This window comes from Nerophis lumbriciformis, linkage group LG02, assembly GCF_033978685.3.
Source record: "Nerophis lumbriciformis linkage group LG02, RoL_Nlum_v2.1, whole genome shotgun sequence".
NCBI lineage: Eukaryota > Metazoa > Chordata > Actinopteri > Syngnathiformes > Syngnathidae > Nerophis > Nerophis lumbriciformis.
In genome coordinates, this window is record NC_084549.2 from 72365001 (window position 1) to 72385000 (window position 20000).

Below are 20000 nucleotides of genomic sequence, written 5' to 3' on the forward strand. Positions count from 1 at the left end.
TCAAGTAAATATTTGGGTGACTACTCCTTACTTTTACTTGAGTAATAAATCTCTAAAGTAACAGTACTCTTACTTGAGTACAATTTCTGGCTACTCTACCCACCTCTGGTGATGACGCACAAAGCAACTCGCCTGGCCGAGGCAGCGAGCTCATTTCTAGCGCTAACAGCTAACCGGTCTGAATATTCCAGGAAATGTTGTAATTATAAAGCCAGACATAAATAGATTCCTTGGCGTGTCGCGTGTGCAAACAAGTCCACACATTTCTCCCTTCCATGTGAGTGCGCCCACGACAAGGGCAAAATGTGTGTGCCGGCCCCACACTCTGTGTTCCACCTGAGTGCTTGCAAATATAATTCCTCCACATAATTGGATAGATCGCCGCTGTCTGCTATCGTCGCCGGCGCGTTAATCCGAAGTGTCCCATTTGCTGTCGACGTTGTTTTTCAAAGACTCACACTCACCCAACCCCCCCCCCCCCCCACCCCCCCAAACACATTTGTGCCTAAGTGCTGCTTTCAGTCGCCGCCTGAACAAAAACAACAAAGAAAAATGCTCTTAAGCGACGTTACTGCACGGCTGAAGTTGATATGGCAGACAACACCAGAGGATTTGTTTGAGTCCCCACGTCGATCTGCTATTGTGGCCATAAATCATGTTGGGGTTTTATCCCTGAAATCATGCATGTCCACTTCTTTTCATTACATATCTGATGTTTTTTCCCGCCATACCTGCACTCGGCGCCACCTGAGGCGCTCTCTAATTGACTTACGCCGTTAAGCAGACACTTCCATGATGGAAGACCTTCCCTACCCTATGTGGGGTTTCAAAACGTGTCAAGTCGGGTGTAAATCTTGCCGGCGCCTCTGGTGGAAGAGACACTCATTTAAAGCTCTACGCCGGCTGGACCGGTGGACAATGTTCCCTCTGGTTTTTCATGTGTTCGAGCAAACGCAAAAACTCACCGTGGTCTCGCGTCACACCTGTCCCGAACCTGACCTAATAAGTTCAATATTTTATTATGCCCTCCCCGGTAACAGTTAGAGATGCTACCTCAGTGGAAGCATTTGAGTCCCATCTTAAAACTCATTTGTATACTCTAGCCTTTAAATAGACCCCCTTTTAGACCAGTTGATCTGCCGTTTATTTTCTGCTCTGACCCCCTCTCCCTCGTGGAGGGGGACAGAGGTTCGGTGGCCACGGATGAAGTGCTGGCTGTCCAAAGTCGGGACCCGGGGTGGACCGCTCGCCTGTGCATCGGTTGGGGACATCTCTGCGCTGCTGACCTGTCTCTGCTCGGGATGGTTTCCTGCTGGCCCCACTATGGACTGGACTCTTACTATTATGTTAGATCCACTATGGACTGGAGTCTCACAATATTATGTTGGATCCACTATGGACTGGACTCTTACTATTATGTTAGATCCACTATAGACTGGAGTCTCACACCATTATGTTAGATCCACTATGGACTGGACTCTTACTATTATGTTAGATCCACTATGGACTGGACTCTCACAATATTATGTTAGATCCACTATGGACTGGACTCTCACACTATTATGTTAGATCCACTATGGACTGGACTCTCACTATTATGTTAGATCCACTATGGACTGGACTCTCACTATTATGTTAGATCAACTATGGACTAGACTCTCACTATTATGTTAGATCCACTATGGACTGGACTCTCACACTATTATGTTAGATCCACTATAGACTGGACTCTCACACTATTATGTTAGATCCACTATGGACTGGACTCTTACTATTATGTTAGATCCACTATGGACTGGACTCTCACTATTATGTTAGATCCACTATGAACTGGACTCTCACACTATTATGTTAGATCCACTATGGACTGGACTCTCACTATTATGTTAAATCCACTATGGACTGGACTCTCACTAATATGTTAGATCCACTATGGACTGGACTCTCACACTATTATGTTAGATCCACTATGGACTGGACTCTCACACTATTATGTTGGATCCACTATGGACTGGACTCTCACTAATATGTTAGATGCACTATGGACTGGACTCTCACTATTATGTTAGATCCACTATGGACTGGACTCTCACTATTATGTTAGATCCACTATGGACTGGACTCTCACTATTATGTTAGATCCACTATGGACTGGACTCTTACTATTATGTTAGATCCACTATGGACTGGACTATCACTATTATGTTAGATCCACTATGGACTGGACTCTCACTATTATTTTAGATCCACTATGGACTGAACTCTCACATTATTATGTTAGATCCACTATGGACTGGACTCTCACTATTATGTTAGATCCACTATGGACTGGACTCTCACACTATTATGTTAGATCCACTATGGACTGGACTTTCTCACTATTATGTTAGATCCACTATGGACTGGACTCTCACACTATTATGTTGGATCCACTATGGACTGGACTCTCACACTATTATGTTCGATCCACTATGGACTGGACTCTCACTATTATGTTAGATCCACTATGGACTGGACTCTCACATAATTATGTTGGATCCACTATGGACTGGACTCTCACTATCATGTTAGATTCACTATGGACTGGACTCTCACTATTATGTTAGATCCATTATGGACTGGTCTCTCACAATATTATGTTAGATCCACTATGGACTGGACTCTCACTATTATGTTAGATCCACTATGGACTGGACTCTTACTATTATGTTAGATCCACTATAGACTGGACTCTCACACTATTATGTTAGATCCACTATGGACTGGACTCTCACACTATTATGTTAGATCCACTATGGACTGGACTCTCACACAATTATGTTAGATCCACTATGGACTGGACTCTCACACTATTATGTTAGATCCACTATGGACTGGACTCTCACACTATTATGTTAGATCCACTATGGACTGGACTCTCTCACTATTATGTTAGATCCACTATGGACTGGACTCTCACTATTATGTTGGATCCACTATGGACTGGACTCTCACTAATATGTTAGATCCACTATGGACTGGACTCTCACAATATTATGTTAGATCCACTATGGACAGGACTCTCACTATTATGTTAGATCCACTATGGATTGGACTCTCACACTATTATGTTAGATCCACTATGAACTGGACTCTCACTATTATGTTAGATCCACTGTGGACTGGACTCACACTATTATGTTAGATCCACTATGGACTGGACTATCACTATTTTGTTAGATCCACTATGGACTGGACTCTCACACTATTATGTTAGATCCACTATGGACTGTACTCTCACTACTATGTTAGATCCACTATGGACTGGACTCTTACTATTATGTTAGATCTACTATGGACTGGACTCTCACTATTATGTTAAATCCACTATGGACTGGACTCTCACTATTATGTTAGATCTACTATGGACTGGACTCTCACTATTATGTTAGATCCACTATGGACTGGACTCTCACACTATTATGTTAGATCCACTATGGACTGGACTCTCACTATTATGTTAAATCCACTATGGACTGGACTCTCACTATTATGTTAGATCCACTATGGACTGGACTCTCACACTATTATGTTAGATCCACTACGGACTGGACTCTCACACTATTATGTTAGATCCACTATGGACTGGACTCTCACACTATTATGTTAGATCCACTATGGACTGGACTCTCACAATATTATGTCAGATCCACTAGGGACTGGACTCTCACACTATTATGTTAGATCCACTATGGACTGGAATCTCACACTATTATGTTAGATCCACTATGGACTGGACTCTCACACTATTATGTTAGATCCACTATGGACTGGACTCTCACACTATTATGTTAGATCCACTATGGACTGGACTCTCACTATTATGTTAGATCTACTATGGACTGGACTCTCACTATCATGTTAGATCTACTATGGACTGGACTCTCACAATATTATGTTCGATCCACTATGGACTGGACTTTCACACTATTATGTTACATCCACTATGGACTGGACTCTCACAATATTATGTTAGATCCACTATGGACTGGACTCTCACTATTATGTTAGATCCACTTTGGACTGGACTCTCACTATTATGTTAGATCCACTGTGGACTGGACTCTCACAATATTATGTTAGATCCACTATGGACTGGACTCTCACTATTATGTTAGATCCACTATGGACTGGACACTTACTATTATGTTAGATCCACTATAGACTGGACTCTCACACTATTATGTTAGATCCACTATAGACTGGACTCTCACACTATTATGTTAGATCCACTATAGACTGGACTATCACTATTATGTTAGATCCACTATGGACTGGACTCTCACTATTATGTTAGATCCACTATGGACTGGACTCTCACTATTATGTTAGATCCACTTTGGACTGGACTCTCACTATTATGTTAGATCCACTATGGACTAGACTCTCACTATTATGTTAGATCCACTATGGACTGGACTCTCACACTATTATGTTAGATCCACTATGGACTGGACTCTCACTATTATGTTAGATCCACTTTGGACAGGACTCTCACTATTATGTTAGATCCACTATGGACTGGACTCTCACTATTATGTTAGATCCACTATGGACTGGTCTCTCACAATATTATGTTAGATCCACTATGGACTGGACTCTCACTACTATGTTAGATCCACTATGGACTGGACTCTTACTATTATGTTAGATCCACTATAGACTGGACTCTCACTATTATGTTAGATCCACTATGGACTAGACTCTCACTATTATGTTAGATCCACTATGGACTGGACTCTCACACTATTATGTTAGATCCACTATGGACTGGACTCTCACTATTATGTTAGATCCACTATGGACTGGACTCTCACATAATTATGTTAGATCCACTATGGACTGGACTCTCACATAATTATGTTAGATCCACTATGGACTGGACTCTCACTATCATGTTAGATTCACTATGGACTGGACTCTCACTATTATGTTGGATCCACTATGGACTGGACTCTCACAATATTATGTTAGATCCACTATGGACTGGACTCTCACTATTATGTTAGATCCACAATGGACTGGACTCTCACTATTATGTTAGATCCACTATGGACTGGACTCTCACTATTATGTTAGATCCACTATGGACTGGACTCTCACACTATTATGTTAGATCCACTATGGATTAGACTCTCACACTATTATGTTGGATCCACTATGGACTGGACTCTCACTATTATGCTAGATCCACTGGACGGTGCAATGGGTCCCCACATCTGCGGTCCTCTCCAAGGTTTCTCATTGTACCATTGGGTTGAGTTTTTCCTTGCCCTGATGTGGGATCTGAACCGAGGATGTCGTTGTGGCTTGTGCAGCCCTTTGAGACACTTGTGATTTAGGGCTATATAAATAAACATTGATTGATTATAATTTTCATGAGAGTATTTACCATTTGAAGTGACTTCCAATGAAAATAGCAAAAAAAATGTTTCTTTGTACCAGCGTGTCTGGGTGGGGGTCCTACTTTGGAAATAATGTGTACCTCGTCTCATTTAGCTCCCTTTAAAACATTCTCATGTTGCACAATGAGATGTAAGCATGAGATAAAGTGTACATTCCTGTAACTTTCTGTCTGTAAAATATATCTTTTTACGACATCTAGTAACAACATTTCATGATTAATATCCATAAATGAACATTCTTAATAAATGACAGTGCAATGTTGGAGTTGTCCGACTTTCTGCGTGGCCCTAAACGCATCAGTGACTGATACGACATATGACACTGAGTTGGTCTTGGCCCAGTTTGTACGGCACAAAATGACCAGTTTTTGCTAGATAGACGTTGTTTACTAATGTTTTTGTTGTGGTTACGGCCGACAATAAAAGGTTCGATGGCATTGATGTTATATATAAAGCATCTCGAAAGAAATATTATTGTTTTTAACTGTCCGTCACGGTCGCGTTGCAAAATCCTACAGGACAAATAGTGACGTTTATTTTGTTTATGTCAGGTTCAAACACCGAACTATCTAATAAACAAGACAAAGAAGCAAGGAATCAAACAGAGACGGGATTCAATTCAGCTCACGAGGAGAGCGCGTCGACCCGCACCCTCGTACGGTGTCACCCCCGCCGCTCTGAGGAGGGAGTTCCACGCCTCCTCCTTTATTTGGGCATTCCCTGATTACATAGCTGCAGCTGCTTCTAAGAGAAGGGTTCTCATTATGCAGCAGCTGCACGGGGTCATAAACGGTTCAAAGAAAAGGTGCTTGGAGCGGTGTCGGGTTTGCCCCCTCTCTGCTTGTAGATTCCTTCCTGTGGCTGTCCAAGATCTGAGAAACCGACGCCTCTACGGCGCATTCCATCGCACACAGTGGAGACTTACAAGCTGTCCCGCCTTTTGCTTGATAAGATGAAAGACAGCTTTTGTCTTCACGCAGGGCAACCTGAACTCATGGCAAACAAGTTGTGTGATAACCGATATAGATTACATTTTATTTTGTGCGCGGCAATTGGCGCATGCGCGCACCTTAGAGGGAACGTTGCTGATGGAATCGTCCCCCCCTCCCTCCTTTCTTCACCATGTATTCCAAAATGAAATGAGTTATCTGACAGGGGAAAGGAGCAGAGGTGGGTAGAGTAGCCAGAAATTGTACTCAAGTAAGAGTACTGTTACTTTAGAGATTTATTACTCAAGTAAAAGTAAGGAGTAGTCACCCAAATATTTACTTGAGTAAAAGTAAAAAGTATGTTGTGAAAAAACTACTCAAGTACTGAGTAACTGATGAGTAACATACACACACATATCATATATATATACATATATATATATATATATATATATATATATATATATATATATATATATATATATATATATATATATATATATATATATATATATATATATGTATGTGTGGGAAAAAAATCACAAGACTATTTCATCTCTACAGGCCTGTTTCATGAGGGGGGGTACCCTCAATCATCAGGAGATTTTAATGGGAGCATTCGCATACCATGGTTTATATAGGGCACAGAGTGGGTGGGTACAGGCTGGCGTAGGGGCGTGGTGATTGGCTCATGTGTTACCTAGGAGGTGTTTCCGTCTATGGCGGCATGCTGTTACAATTTCGCTGCGCTTGTTGAGGGATGACAGGTCTGGACGGTAGATAATAAACAGTTTCTCTTTCAAGCATAGGTTGCATCTTTTATTACCACTATTGTAAGGTGTGCTGGATGCAAGAATTTGCCATGTTATTGAATATTCAACATTATTGTCTTTGAGGTCCCAAATGTGTTTGCTGAGTTCTGTGGTATTTCGCAGGTTTTTGTTCCTGAAAGAAGCCTTGTGATTGTTCCATCTGGTTTTGAATTCTCCCTCGGTTAATCCTACATATGTGTCGGATGTGTTAATGTCCTTGCGTATTACCTTAGATTGGTAGACAACTGATGTTTGTAAGCACCCCCCGTTGAGAGGGCAATCAGGTTTCTTTCGACAGTTACAGCCTTTGTTGGTTTTGGAGTCGCCCTGTCTGGGGGCCGACGGCTCATTTGCAATTGTTTTGTTGTGGTTTGAGATGATTTGACCACAACAATATATATATATATATATATATGTATATATATATATATATATATATATATATATATATATATATATACACACACATATATACATATATATATATATATATATATATATATATATATATGTCTTAATAAGGTTATCCAAAAAATAGTGCTCGATACCGTAGTAGAGCGCAATATATGTATGTGTGGGAAAAAAATCACAAGACTATTTCATCTCCTGATGATTGAGGGAACCCCCTCATGAAACAGGCCTGTAGAGATGAAATAGTCTTGTGATTTTTTTCCCACACATACATATATATATATATATATATATATATATATATATATATATATATATATATATATATATATATATATATATATATATATATATATATATATATAAATACATTGATATATACAGTATATAATTTATATTTATTTATTTTGCCGTTTTTGTTTACAAGTTAAAGGTGTTTTAATGAATATACATGCATGTTTAACACATATAGATTCCTTTCTTTCATGAAGACAAGAATATAAGTTGGTGTATTACCTGATTCTGATGACTTGCATTGATTGTAATCAGACAGTAGTGATGATAACGTCCACGTTTTCAAATGGAGGAGAAAAAAAGTTCCTCCTTTCTGTCTAATACCACATGAAAGTGGTTGGTTTTTGGCATCTTATTTGTCCAGCTTCCATATTCGTTTTTATACACTTTACAAGAAATACATTGGCGGCAAACTCCGTAGCTTGCTAGCTTGTTTGCGCTGGCTTTCGGAGACTCTTGTTTTGAAAGCGCATGCGCGATGGAGCGGCACTTTTATTGTGAAGACAGGAACTGTGTAGTCAGTCTTTAGGCTTTTGACGGGTTGTACGGTTGAAATAAAAAAAGGGTCTTTTTTCCTTCACAATTTTGATTGATTGACTGGAACTTTTATTAGTAGATTGCACAGTACAGTACATATTCCGTACAATTGACCACTAAATGGTAACACCCCAATAAGTTTTTCAACTTGTTTAAGTCAGGTCATGTGACCGCCTGGCTCTGTTTGATTGGTCCAACGTCACCAGTGACTGCATCTGATTGGTGGAACGCAGGCACTATGAAGGTCTGTCTGACAGACCAAAACAAACAAAGCGTGCATTAACAGATCGATAAAAATTAGTAGCGAGCAGCGAGCTGAATGTAGATAAAAGTAGCGGAGTAATAGTAGCGTTTCTTCTCTATAAATATACTCAAGTAAAAGTAAAAGTATGTTGCATTAAAACTACTCTTAGAAGTACAATTTATCCCAAAAGTTACTCAAGTAGATGTAACGGAGTAAATGTAGCGCGTTACTACCCACCTCTGGAAAGGAGCGTATAAAAAGCTGTGCTAAAAACCTTGATTGAGTGAATTCCTACTTATGACCCTGACAGGCTGCACACAAAAAAACAACAACCTCTTTCAAAAATAATTACAATTCAATGCAATTACTGGAGTGGGAGAAACATCAATTGGCTGAGAACAAGGGCACGTATGAATGGAAACAAAAAGGTGAGAGTCAGACTTTGTCAGCCTTTCGTCAGCTTTTATCGCAATTCCACTTTCTGCCTCACTTTTATTGGGGGCTACATGTAAACATATACCGTATTTTAAAGAACCATAGGGCACACTGCCAATGGGCGGGTCTATTAAGGTCTATTTTTATTCAAAAGGGGCACCAGATTATAAGGCGCATTAAAGGGGTCATATTATTATGATTTTTTTCTCTCACTGTTTTAATGACATTCAGACTTTACTTCAATCAATAACGGAGCAGCATCTCCTCATCCGTGGCTCACTAGTGCAACAACAACGCCCGAAATGTGTCCCGTGGAAAAAAGCATCCGACCGGAACTCTCTAATAACTAAAGTTCCTTGGGTGAATAATGTAAACTCACTACACCGGTATGTTTTAGCGCTTTCATGGTGAGTTTACTGACATATACAGGTAAAAGCCAGTAAATTAGAATATTTTGAAAAACTTGATTTATTTCAGTAATTGCATTCAAAAGGTGTAACTTGTACATTATATTTATTCATTGCACACAGACTGATGCATTCAAATGTTTATTTCATTTAATTTTGATGATTTGAAGTGGCAACAAATGAAAATCCAAAATTCCGTGTGTCACAAAATGAGAATATTACTTAAGGCTAATACAAAAAAGGGATTTTTAGAAATGTTGGCCAACTGAAAAGTATGAAAATGAAAAATATGAGCATGTACAATACTCAATACTTGGTTGGAGCTCCTTTTGCCTCAATTACTGCGTTAATGCGGCGTGGCATGGAGTCGACGAGTTTCTGGCACTGCTCAGGTGTTATGAGAGCCCAGGTTGCTCTGATAGTGGCCTTCAACTCTTCTGCGTTTTTGGGTCTGGCATTCTGCATCTTCCTTTTCACAATACCCCACAGATTTTCTATGGGGCTAAGGTCAGGGGAGTTGGCGGGCCAATTTAGAACAGAAATACCATGGTCCGTAAACCAGGCACGGGTAGATTTTGCGCTGTGTGCAGGCGCCAAGTCCTGTTGGAACTTGAAATCTCCATCTCCATAGAGCAGGTCAGCAGCAGGAAGCATGAAGTGCTCTAAAACTTGCTGGTAGACGGCTGCGTTGACCCTGGATCTCAGGAAACAGAGTGGACCGACACCAGCAGATGACATGGCACCCCAAACCATCACTGATGGTGGAAACTTTACACTAGACTTCAGGCAACGTGGATCCTGTGCCTCTCCTGTCTTCCTCCAGACTCTGGGACCTCGATTTCCAAAGGAAATGCAAAATTTGCTTTCGTCAGAAAACATGACTTTGGACCACTCAGCAGCAGTCCAGCTCTTTTTTTCCTTAGCCCAGGTGAGACGCTTTTCGCGCTGTTTCTTGGTCAACAGTGGCTTGACACGAGGTATGCGGCAGTTGAAACCCATGTCTTTCAAGCGTCTCTTGGTGGTGGATCTTGAAGCACTGACTCCAGCAGCTGTCCACTCCTTCTGAATCCCCCCCACATTTTTGAATGGGTTTTTTTTCACAATCTTGACCAGGGCGCGGTGATCCCTATCGCTTGTACACTTTTTCTGACCACAGTTTTTCCTTCCCTTTGCCTCTCCATTAATGTTGTTTGGACACAGAGCTCTGAGAACAGCCAGCCTCTTCAGCAATAACCTTTTGTGTCTTTCCCTCCTTGTGCAATGTGTCGATGGTTGCCTTTTGGACAGCTGTCAAATCTGAAGTCTTCCCCATGTTTGTGTAGGCTTCAGAACTGGACTGAGAGACCATTTAAAGCCCTTTGCAGGTGTTTTGAGTTAATCCGCTGATTAGTTTGTGGCACCAGGTGTCTTCAAAATGTAACCCTTACACAATATTCTAATTTTGTGACACACGGAATTTTGGATTTTCATTTGTTGCCACTTCAAATCATCAAAATTAAATGAAATAAACATTTGAATGCATCAGTCTGTGTGCAATGAATAAATATAATGTACAAGTTACACCTTTTGAATGCAAATACTGAAATAGATCAAGTTTTTCAAAATATTCTAATTTACTGGCTTTTACCTGTATAAGTAAGAACTTAACACTACTTTATATTAGAAATGGCAACAGCGGAGGATGAATGTCACATAACAAGAAGATAGAGAAAAAGAAGAAGCTTATCGACTACAAAGGCGGATGCGCGCAATTTTTCAGGACTTATGCAGATCCCAAATACAGATCAGCAGGTAGAAGAAGGTAAGAAAAGTTGATTTTTTGCATAATATTGCGAAACAAAAGGCCAGATAATATGTCTTACCTTATACACACACCATAATAATACTCCGATGTTGAAGCACAGTACAATCCATCAAGCGGTGTGGCTTCATAGCTTACCAAAGACCTACTAAAACATTTTGATAGAATTTTCAATGGAACATATAAAATGTTGGTGTTGTTTACTTGAGTCATATTGCAGTTTACACGTATCTCTTACGTGTGACTGCCATCATAGTGTAGTCGACACATATTTCTTATGTGTGACTGCCATCATATTGCAGTCTACACGTATCTCCTATGTGTGACTGCCATCATATTGCAGTCTACACGTATCTCTTATGTGTGACTGCCATCATATTGCAGTCTACACGTATCTCCTATGTGTGACTGCCATCATATTGTAGTCGACACATATTTCTTATGTGTGACTGCCATCATATTGCAGTCTACACGTATCTCCTATGTGTGACTGCCATCATATTGTAGTCTACACGTATTTCTTATGAGTGACTGCCATCATATTGCAGTCTACACGTATCTCCTATGTGTGACTGCCATCATATTGTAGTCTACACGTATTTCTTATGTGTGACTGCCATCATATCGCAGTCTACACATATCTCTTATGTGTGACTGCCATCATATTGCAGTCTACACGTATCGCTTATGTGCGACTGCCATCATATTGCAGTCTACACATATCTCTTATGTCTGACTGCCATCATAGTGTAGTCGACACATATTTCTTATGTTTGACTGCCATCATATTGCAGTCTACACGTATCTCCTATGTGTGACTGCCATCATATTGTAGTCTACACGTATTTCTTATGTGTGACTGCCATCATATTGCAGTCTACACGTATCTCCTATGTGTGACTGCCATCATATTGCAGTCTACACGTATTTCTTATGAGTGACTGCCATCATATTGCAGTCTACACGTATCTCTTATGTGTGACTGCCATCATATTGCAGTCTACACGTATCGCTTATGTGCGACTGCCATCATATTGCAGTCTACACGTATCTCTTATGTGTGATTGCCATCATATTGCAGTCTACACTTATGTCTTATGTGTGACTGCCATCATATCGCAGTCTACACGTATCTCTTATGTGTGACTGTCATCATATTACAGTCTACACATATCTCTTATGTGTGACTGCCATCATATTGCAGTCTACACGTATCTCTTATGTGTAACTGCCATCATATCGCTGTCTACACGTATCTCTTATGTGTGACTGCCATCATATTGCAGTCTACACGTATCTCTTATGTGTGACTGCCATCATATTGCAGTCTAGATGTATCTCTTATGTGTGACTGCCATCATATCGCAGTCTACACGTATCTCTTATGTGTGACTGCCATCGTATTGCAGTCTACATGTATCTCTTATGTGTAACTGCCATCATATCGCAGTCTACACGTATCTCTTATGTGTGACTGTCATCATATTGCAGTCTACACGTATCTCTTATGTCTGACTGCCATCATAGTGTAGTCGACACATATTTCTTATGTTTGACTGCCATCATATTGCAGTCTACACGTATCTCTTATGTGTGACTGCCATCATATTGCAGTCTACACGTATCGCTTATGTGCGACTGCCATCATATTGCAGTCTACACGTATCTCTTATGTCTGACTGCCATCATAGTGTAGTCGACATATATTTCTTATGTTTGACTGCCATCATATTGCAGTATACACGTATCTCCTATGTGTGACTGCCATCATATTGTAGTCTACACGTATCTCTTATGTGTGACTGTCATCATATTACAGTCTACATGTATCTCTTATGTGTGACTGCCATCATATTGCAGTCTACATGTATCTCTTATGTGTGACTGTCATCATATTGCAGTCTACATGTATCTCTTATGTGTAACTGCCATCATATCGCAGTCTACACGTATCTCTTATGTGTGACTGTCATCATATTACAGTCTACACATATCTCTTATGTGTGACTGCCATCATATTGCAGTCTACACGTATCTCTTATGTGTAACTGCCATCATATCGCTGTCTACACGTATCTCTTATGTGTGACTGTCATCATATTACAGTCTACACATATCTCTTATGTGTGACTGCCATCATATTGCAGTCTACACGTATCTCTTATGTGTAACTGCCATCATATCGCTGTCTACACGTATCTCTTATGTGTGACTGCCATCATATTGCAGTCTACACGTATCTCTTATGTGTGACTGCCATCATATTGCAGTCTACACGTATCTCTTATGTGTGACTGCCATCATATTGCAGTCTACACGTATTTCTTATGTGTGACTGCCATCATATTGCAGTCTACACTTATCTCTTATGTGTGACTGCCATCATATTGCAGTCTACACGTATTTCTTATGTGTGACTGCCATCATATTGCAGTCTACACGTATCTCTTATGTGTGACTGCCATCATATTGCAGTCTACACTTATGTATTATGTGTGACTGCCATCATATTGCAGTCTACACATATCTCTTATGTGTGACTGTCATCATATTACAGTCTACACATATCTCTTATGTGTGACTGCCATCATATTGCAGTCTACATGTATCTCTTATGTGTAACTGCCATCATATCGCAGTCTACACGTATCTCTTATGTGTAACTGCCATCATATCGCAGTCTACACATATCTCTTATGTGTGACTGCCATCATATTGCAGTCTACATGTATCTCTTATGTGTAACTGCCATCATATCGCAGTCTACACGTATCTCTTATGTGTGACTGTCATCATATTACAGTCTACACATATCTCTTATGTGTGACTGCCATCATATTGCAGTCTACACGTATCTCTTATGTGTGACTGCCATCATATTGCAGTCTACACTTATGTATTATGTGTGACTGCCATCATATTGCAGTCTACACGTATCTCTTATGTGTGACTGTCATCATATTACAGTCTACACACATCTCTTATGTGTGACTGCCATCATATTGCAGTCTACATGTATCTCTTATGTGTAACTGCCATCATATCGCAGTCTACATGTATCTCTTATGTGTGACTGCCATCATATTACAGTCTACATGTATCTCCTATGTGTCACTGCCGTCACACTTATCATTACACCATGTACCAAATAAAATAGCTTAGAGGTCGGTAAGCACAACCAAAATCATTCCGTACATTAGGTGCAGCGGGTTATAAGGAACTATGTCGAGTTTTGAGAAAATGATAGGATTTTAAGTGCGCATTATAGTCCGGGAAAAAACGGTATTAACCTTGTCGCGCAATTGTCAACTGTTTTTGATTATTACATTTTTTACACCTTGATGGATAATTTGCTTTGAAAGATGACAAGCAGTGTTTATTTTTGATCATTAAAACAAAAAAATGCTTGAAAGTGTAGAACGGTGCTTCTCAAACTTTTTCTATTACCTCAGAAAACACTTGGTTCTCCAAGTGCCACCTTAATGACAGTTGCATGGTAGGCCTAAAGATTCATTAAAAACAAGGAAGGGGGTTTTATATAACCCTGCTTATTTCAGCAAGACAATGCCATCATTCGTAGTAAAAGAGTGCGGGTACTAGACTGGCCTGCCTGTAGTCCAGATCATTGAACACGTGTGAAGGCTAAAATATGAGAAGGGAGACTGTTGAACAACTTAAGCTGTACATCAAGCAAGAATGGGAAAGAATTCCACTTCAAAAATGTGTCTCCTCAGTTCCCAAAACCTTTACTGAGTGTTGTTAAAAGGAAAGGCCATGTAACACACTGGTAAAAATGCCTTTTCTGCAATGTGTTGCTGCCATTAAATTCTACGTTCATGATTATTTGCAAATGTAAAGATGAAATATCTTGTCTTTGCAGTCTATTCAATTGAATATAAGTTGAAAAGGATTTGTTGTATTCTCTTTTTATTTACCATTTACACAACGTGACAACTTCACTGCTGTTGGTTTTTTGTATCTAAGATGCTTTTGGGAGAGATGCTAGGTAAATTACACACGGTTTTTGTATTCTACAGCGTATATATATATATATATTTATATATATATTTATATATATACCATTCACAAAACCCAACACAACACTCCAATACGTGCACCATGACAGCAACCACCCACCCACCACCACGAAAAGAATACCTACTGGAATTAATAAAAGGCTATCGATGCTGTCATCTAGCAAAGCTGAATTTGACCAAGCAACCCCCCCGTACCAAAAAGCCCTTGATGAAAGCGGATACAATTTCACCCTCACCTCTGAACCCACGCCAGGATACCAACCGAAAAAGAACAGAAAACGAAACGACATCATCTGGTACAACCCCCCATACAGCAAAAACGTCTCAACTAACATTGGACACAAATTCCTCAATCTGATTGACAAACACTTTCCCAAAGACAACACCCTAAGAAAAGTATTCAACAAGAACAACATTAAATTGAGCTACAGCTGTATGAACAATATACGACAAATCATCTCAAACCACAACAAAACAATTGCAAATGAGCCGTCGGCCCCCGGACAGAGCGACTCCAAAACCAACAAAGGTTGCAACTGTCGAAAGAAACCTGATTGCCCTCTCAACGGGGGGTGCTTACAAACATCAGTTGTCTACCAATCTAAGGTAATACGCAAGGACATTAACACATCCGACACATATGTAGGATTAACCGAGGGAGAATTCAAAACCAGATGGAACAATCACAAGGCTTCTTTCAGGAACCAAAACCTGCGAAATACCACAGAACTCAGCAAACACATTTGGGACCTCAAAGACAATAATGTTGAATATTCAATAACATGGCAAATTCTTGCATCCAGCACACCTTACAATAGTGGTAATAAAAGATGCAACCTATGCTTGAAAGAGAAACTGTTTATTATTTACCGTCCAGACCTGTCATCCCTCAACAAGCGCAGCGAAATTGTAGCAACATGCCGCCATAGACGGAAACACCTCCTAGGTAACACATGAGCCAATCACCACGCCCCTAGGCCAGCCTGTACCCACCCACTCTGTGCCCTATATAATCCATGGTATGTGAATGCTCCCATTAAAATCTCCTGATGATTGAGGGAACCCCCCCTCATGAAACAGGCCTGTAGAGATGAAATAGTCTTGTGATTTTTTTTCCCACACATACATATATATATATATATATATATATATATATATATATATATATATATATATATATATATATATATATATATATTATATAATAAATCCTAGAGCCTTACTTCCCCCTGGTGTCTGTGCCGTCAACTCCATCTAGCAATACATAACAATGTTGCAGGCCTCAAACTTCAAATGAGCTAATATTTGCAAAAAATAAAGTTTTCCAGTGTGAACATGAAATATCTTGTCTTTGCAGTCTATTAAATTGAATATAAGTTGAAAAGGATTTGTTGTATTCTCTTTTTATTTACCATTTACACAACGTGACAACTTCACTGCTGTTGGTTTTTTGTATCTAAGATGCTTTTGGGAGATATGCTAGGTAAATTACACACGGTTTTTGTATTCTACAGCGTATGTATATATATATATATATAATAAATATAATATATATATATTATATTATAAATCCTAGAGCCTTACTTCCCCTGGTGTCTGTGCCATCAACTCCATTTCGCAATACATAACAATGATGCAGGCCTCAAACTTCAAATGAGCTAATATTTGCAAAAAATAAAGTTTCCAGTGTGAACATGAAATATCTTGTCTTTGCAGTCTATTCAATTGAATATAAGTTGAAAAGGATTTGTTGTATTCTCTTTTTATTTACCATTTACACAACGTGACAACTTCACTGCTGTTGGTTTTTTGTATCTAAGATGCTTTTGGGAGATATGCTAGGTAAATTACACACGGTTTTTGTATTCTACAGCGTATATATATATATATATATATATATATATATATATATACATATATATATATATATATATATATATATATATATATATATATATATATATATATATATATATATATATATATATATATATATATATATATATAATTAAAAAATAAAATAAAATAAAAAAAAATATATATATATAATAAAAAAATAATAATAAAAAAAAAAAAATATATATACATATATATATATATATATATATATATATATTATATTTACCATTTACACAACGTGACAACTTTACTGCTTTTGGCTTTTTGTATCTAAGTTGCTTTTGGGAGAGATGCTAGGTAAATTACACACGGTTTTTGTATTCTACAGCGTATATATATATATATATATATATATACTGTATATATATATATATATATATATATATATTATATAATAAATCTTAGAGCCTTACTTCCCCCTGGTGTCTGTGCCGTCAACTCCATCTAGCAATACATAACAATGTTGCAGGCATCACATTTCAAATGAGCTAAAAATTGCAAAAAATAACGTTTTCCAGTGTGAACATTACGTATTTTGTCTTTGCAGTCTATTCAATTGAATATAACTTGAAAAGGATTTGTTGTATTCTCTTTTCATTTACCATTTACACAACGTGACAACTTCACTGCTTTTGGCTTTTGTACATAAAAGACGTGCAGTTCCTCTTTAAAAACAGAATTAACTGAATTTGGGGGACATTTCTTCTGTTGGATTGTGCGAGTGCACCTAACGTCGCAGCTAATGAGCGCCTGGCATCCATATTTGAGCTTTTTCAATTTCCTTCCTGAACGCTTTGAATTGTCTCCCACCAAAGCTCCGCTTTTTAATTGAACACGACTGAGCGAGGAGCTCTTCAATTTGGAAGCGGAATGTCGTCTAAATGTTGTCGTTTGACGAGGTTTCCGGTTGCCCGGGGCGACGCGGACACACCGGCGAGCACGGGATTGGGCCGCTTGCAAAGTTTTAATGTGCTCGACACTTCCAGTAAGTCATACAGTTCCCCACTCTGCTGTTTCCTGGCAGAGAACAGATTGGCCTGCTCCTCGAGCACTGCTGGGGAGCTTCATCTCCAGCGCTTTATTAAAACATACTTCACGTGTCCATTGCGATGGATCTTGATTGGCCATACCCTGGCGAGCAACCGGCACGCCATAAATCATCAAGCACGCCGCGCCGTCCTCCGCTATTGTTTTAGCTGGATATTTTTGCATGTTTATGGAATTAGAGCACGCTTACCTCCACAGAGAGCTCTCGGTAACGGCGCCCAGGTTGAAGTCGTACAGTTTAGTCAGGATCAGGATCACCTGCAACGGAGAAGAAGGCAAGGTGGTTTATTTTTTTTACAATAAATCCAACCGCAACACGTATTTATTTGTCCTTGGAGGGGAGATGGCACAAAATGAGCCATCAATTCATGCAAATTCAACCAATCCTTGCACATTTTAGCCAATCAGCATAGTTTTTAGTTTTTTTTTTGCAAAATTGACTTTGTCTCTGAGCAGCGGCAGATCAAAACTGAGTCTGTAGTTGTCCCGATATCGATATTTTAGTACCAAAATGTATTTCGATACTTTTCTAAATAAAGGGGACCACAAACAATTGCATTATTGTCTTTATTTTAACAAAAAATCTTTACTTACTTATATACGTCTGTTTGAGCAAAACAAGGTCAATAGTACACAATAACCAAACAAAATCAAATTTAGGGTTGTCCCGATACCAATATTTTGGTACCGGTACCAAAATGTATTTCAATACTTTTCTAAATAAATGTGACCTGAATGTGAGTGACTCCATCTTTATTTACACATACACTAATGTACATATATATATATATATATATATATATATATATATATATATATATATATATATATATATATATATATACATATATAAGTGTGTGTATATATGTATATACACAGTTTATATGTGTATACAAATATATACATACACAGTACATAAATATATATATATATATATATATATATATATATATACATATATATATATATATATATATATTTATTTATACTCATACACCAATGTACATATATATACATATATACATATATATATATATATATATATATATTTATTTATACTCATACACCAATGTACATATATATACATATATACATATATATATATATATATATATATATATATATATATATATATATATATATATATATATATATATATATATATATATATATGTACATACATATATAAGTGTGTGTATATATGTATATACACAGTTTATATGTGTATATAAATATATACATACACAGTATATAAATATATATATATATATATATATATGTATATATATATATATATATATATATATATATATATACATATATATATATATGCATGTATACATATATATATATATACACATATATACTGTATATTTACATATATACACACACACATATATGTCCGTACATATATGTGTGTGTGTGTATATATGTGTGTATATATATATATATATATATATAAATATAAGAAAAAAAAAAAAATATATATACATATATATATGTGTGTGTGTATGTATATATACAGTATATATGTGTGTATATATAGAGAGATATATAGAGATATATATATCTATCTATTTATATATATATATATATATATATATATATATATATATATATATATATATATATATATATATATATATATATATATATATGTGTGTGTGTGTGTGTGTGTATATGTATATATACAGCATATATGT

General features: G+C 38.0%; 1 protein-coding gene across 2 annotated transcripts in view; it reads right to left on the reverse strand.

Annotated features, from left to right (window-relative positions):
• The window catches only part of sorcs3b (sortilin related VPS10 domain containing receptor 3b), a 313247-nt gene that overhangs the window by 188558 nt on the left and 104689 nt on the right, over positions 1-20000 (reverse strand). For both annotated transcript variants that reach the window (XM_061968212.1, XM_061968203.1), the window contains exon 2: positions 18488-18555. In XM_061968212.1, the coding sequence (XP_061824196.1) occupies positions 18488-18555 (68 nt within the window). The remainder of the gene's footprint in view (positions 1-18487; positions 18556-20000) is intronic.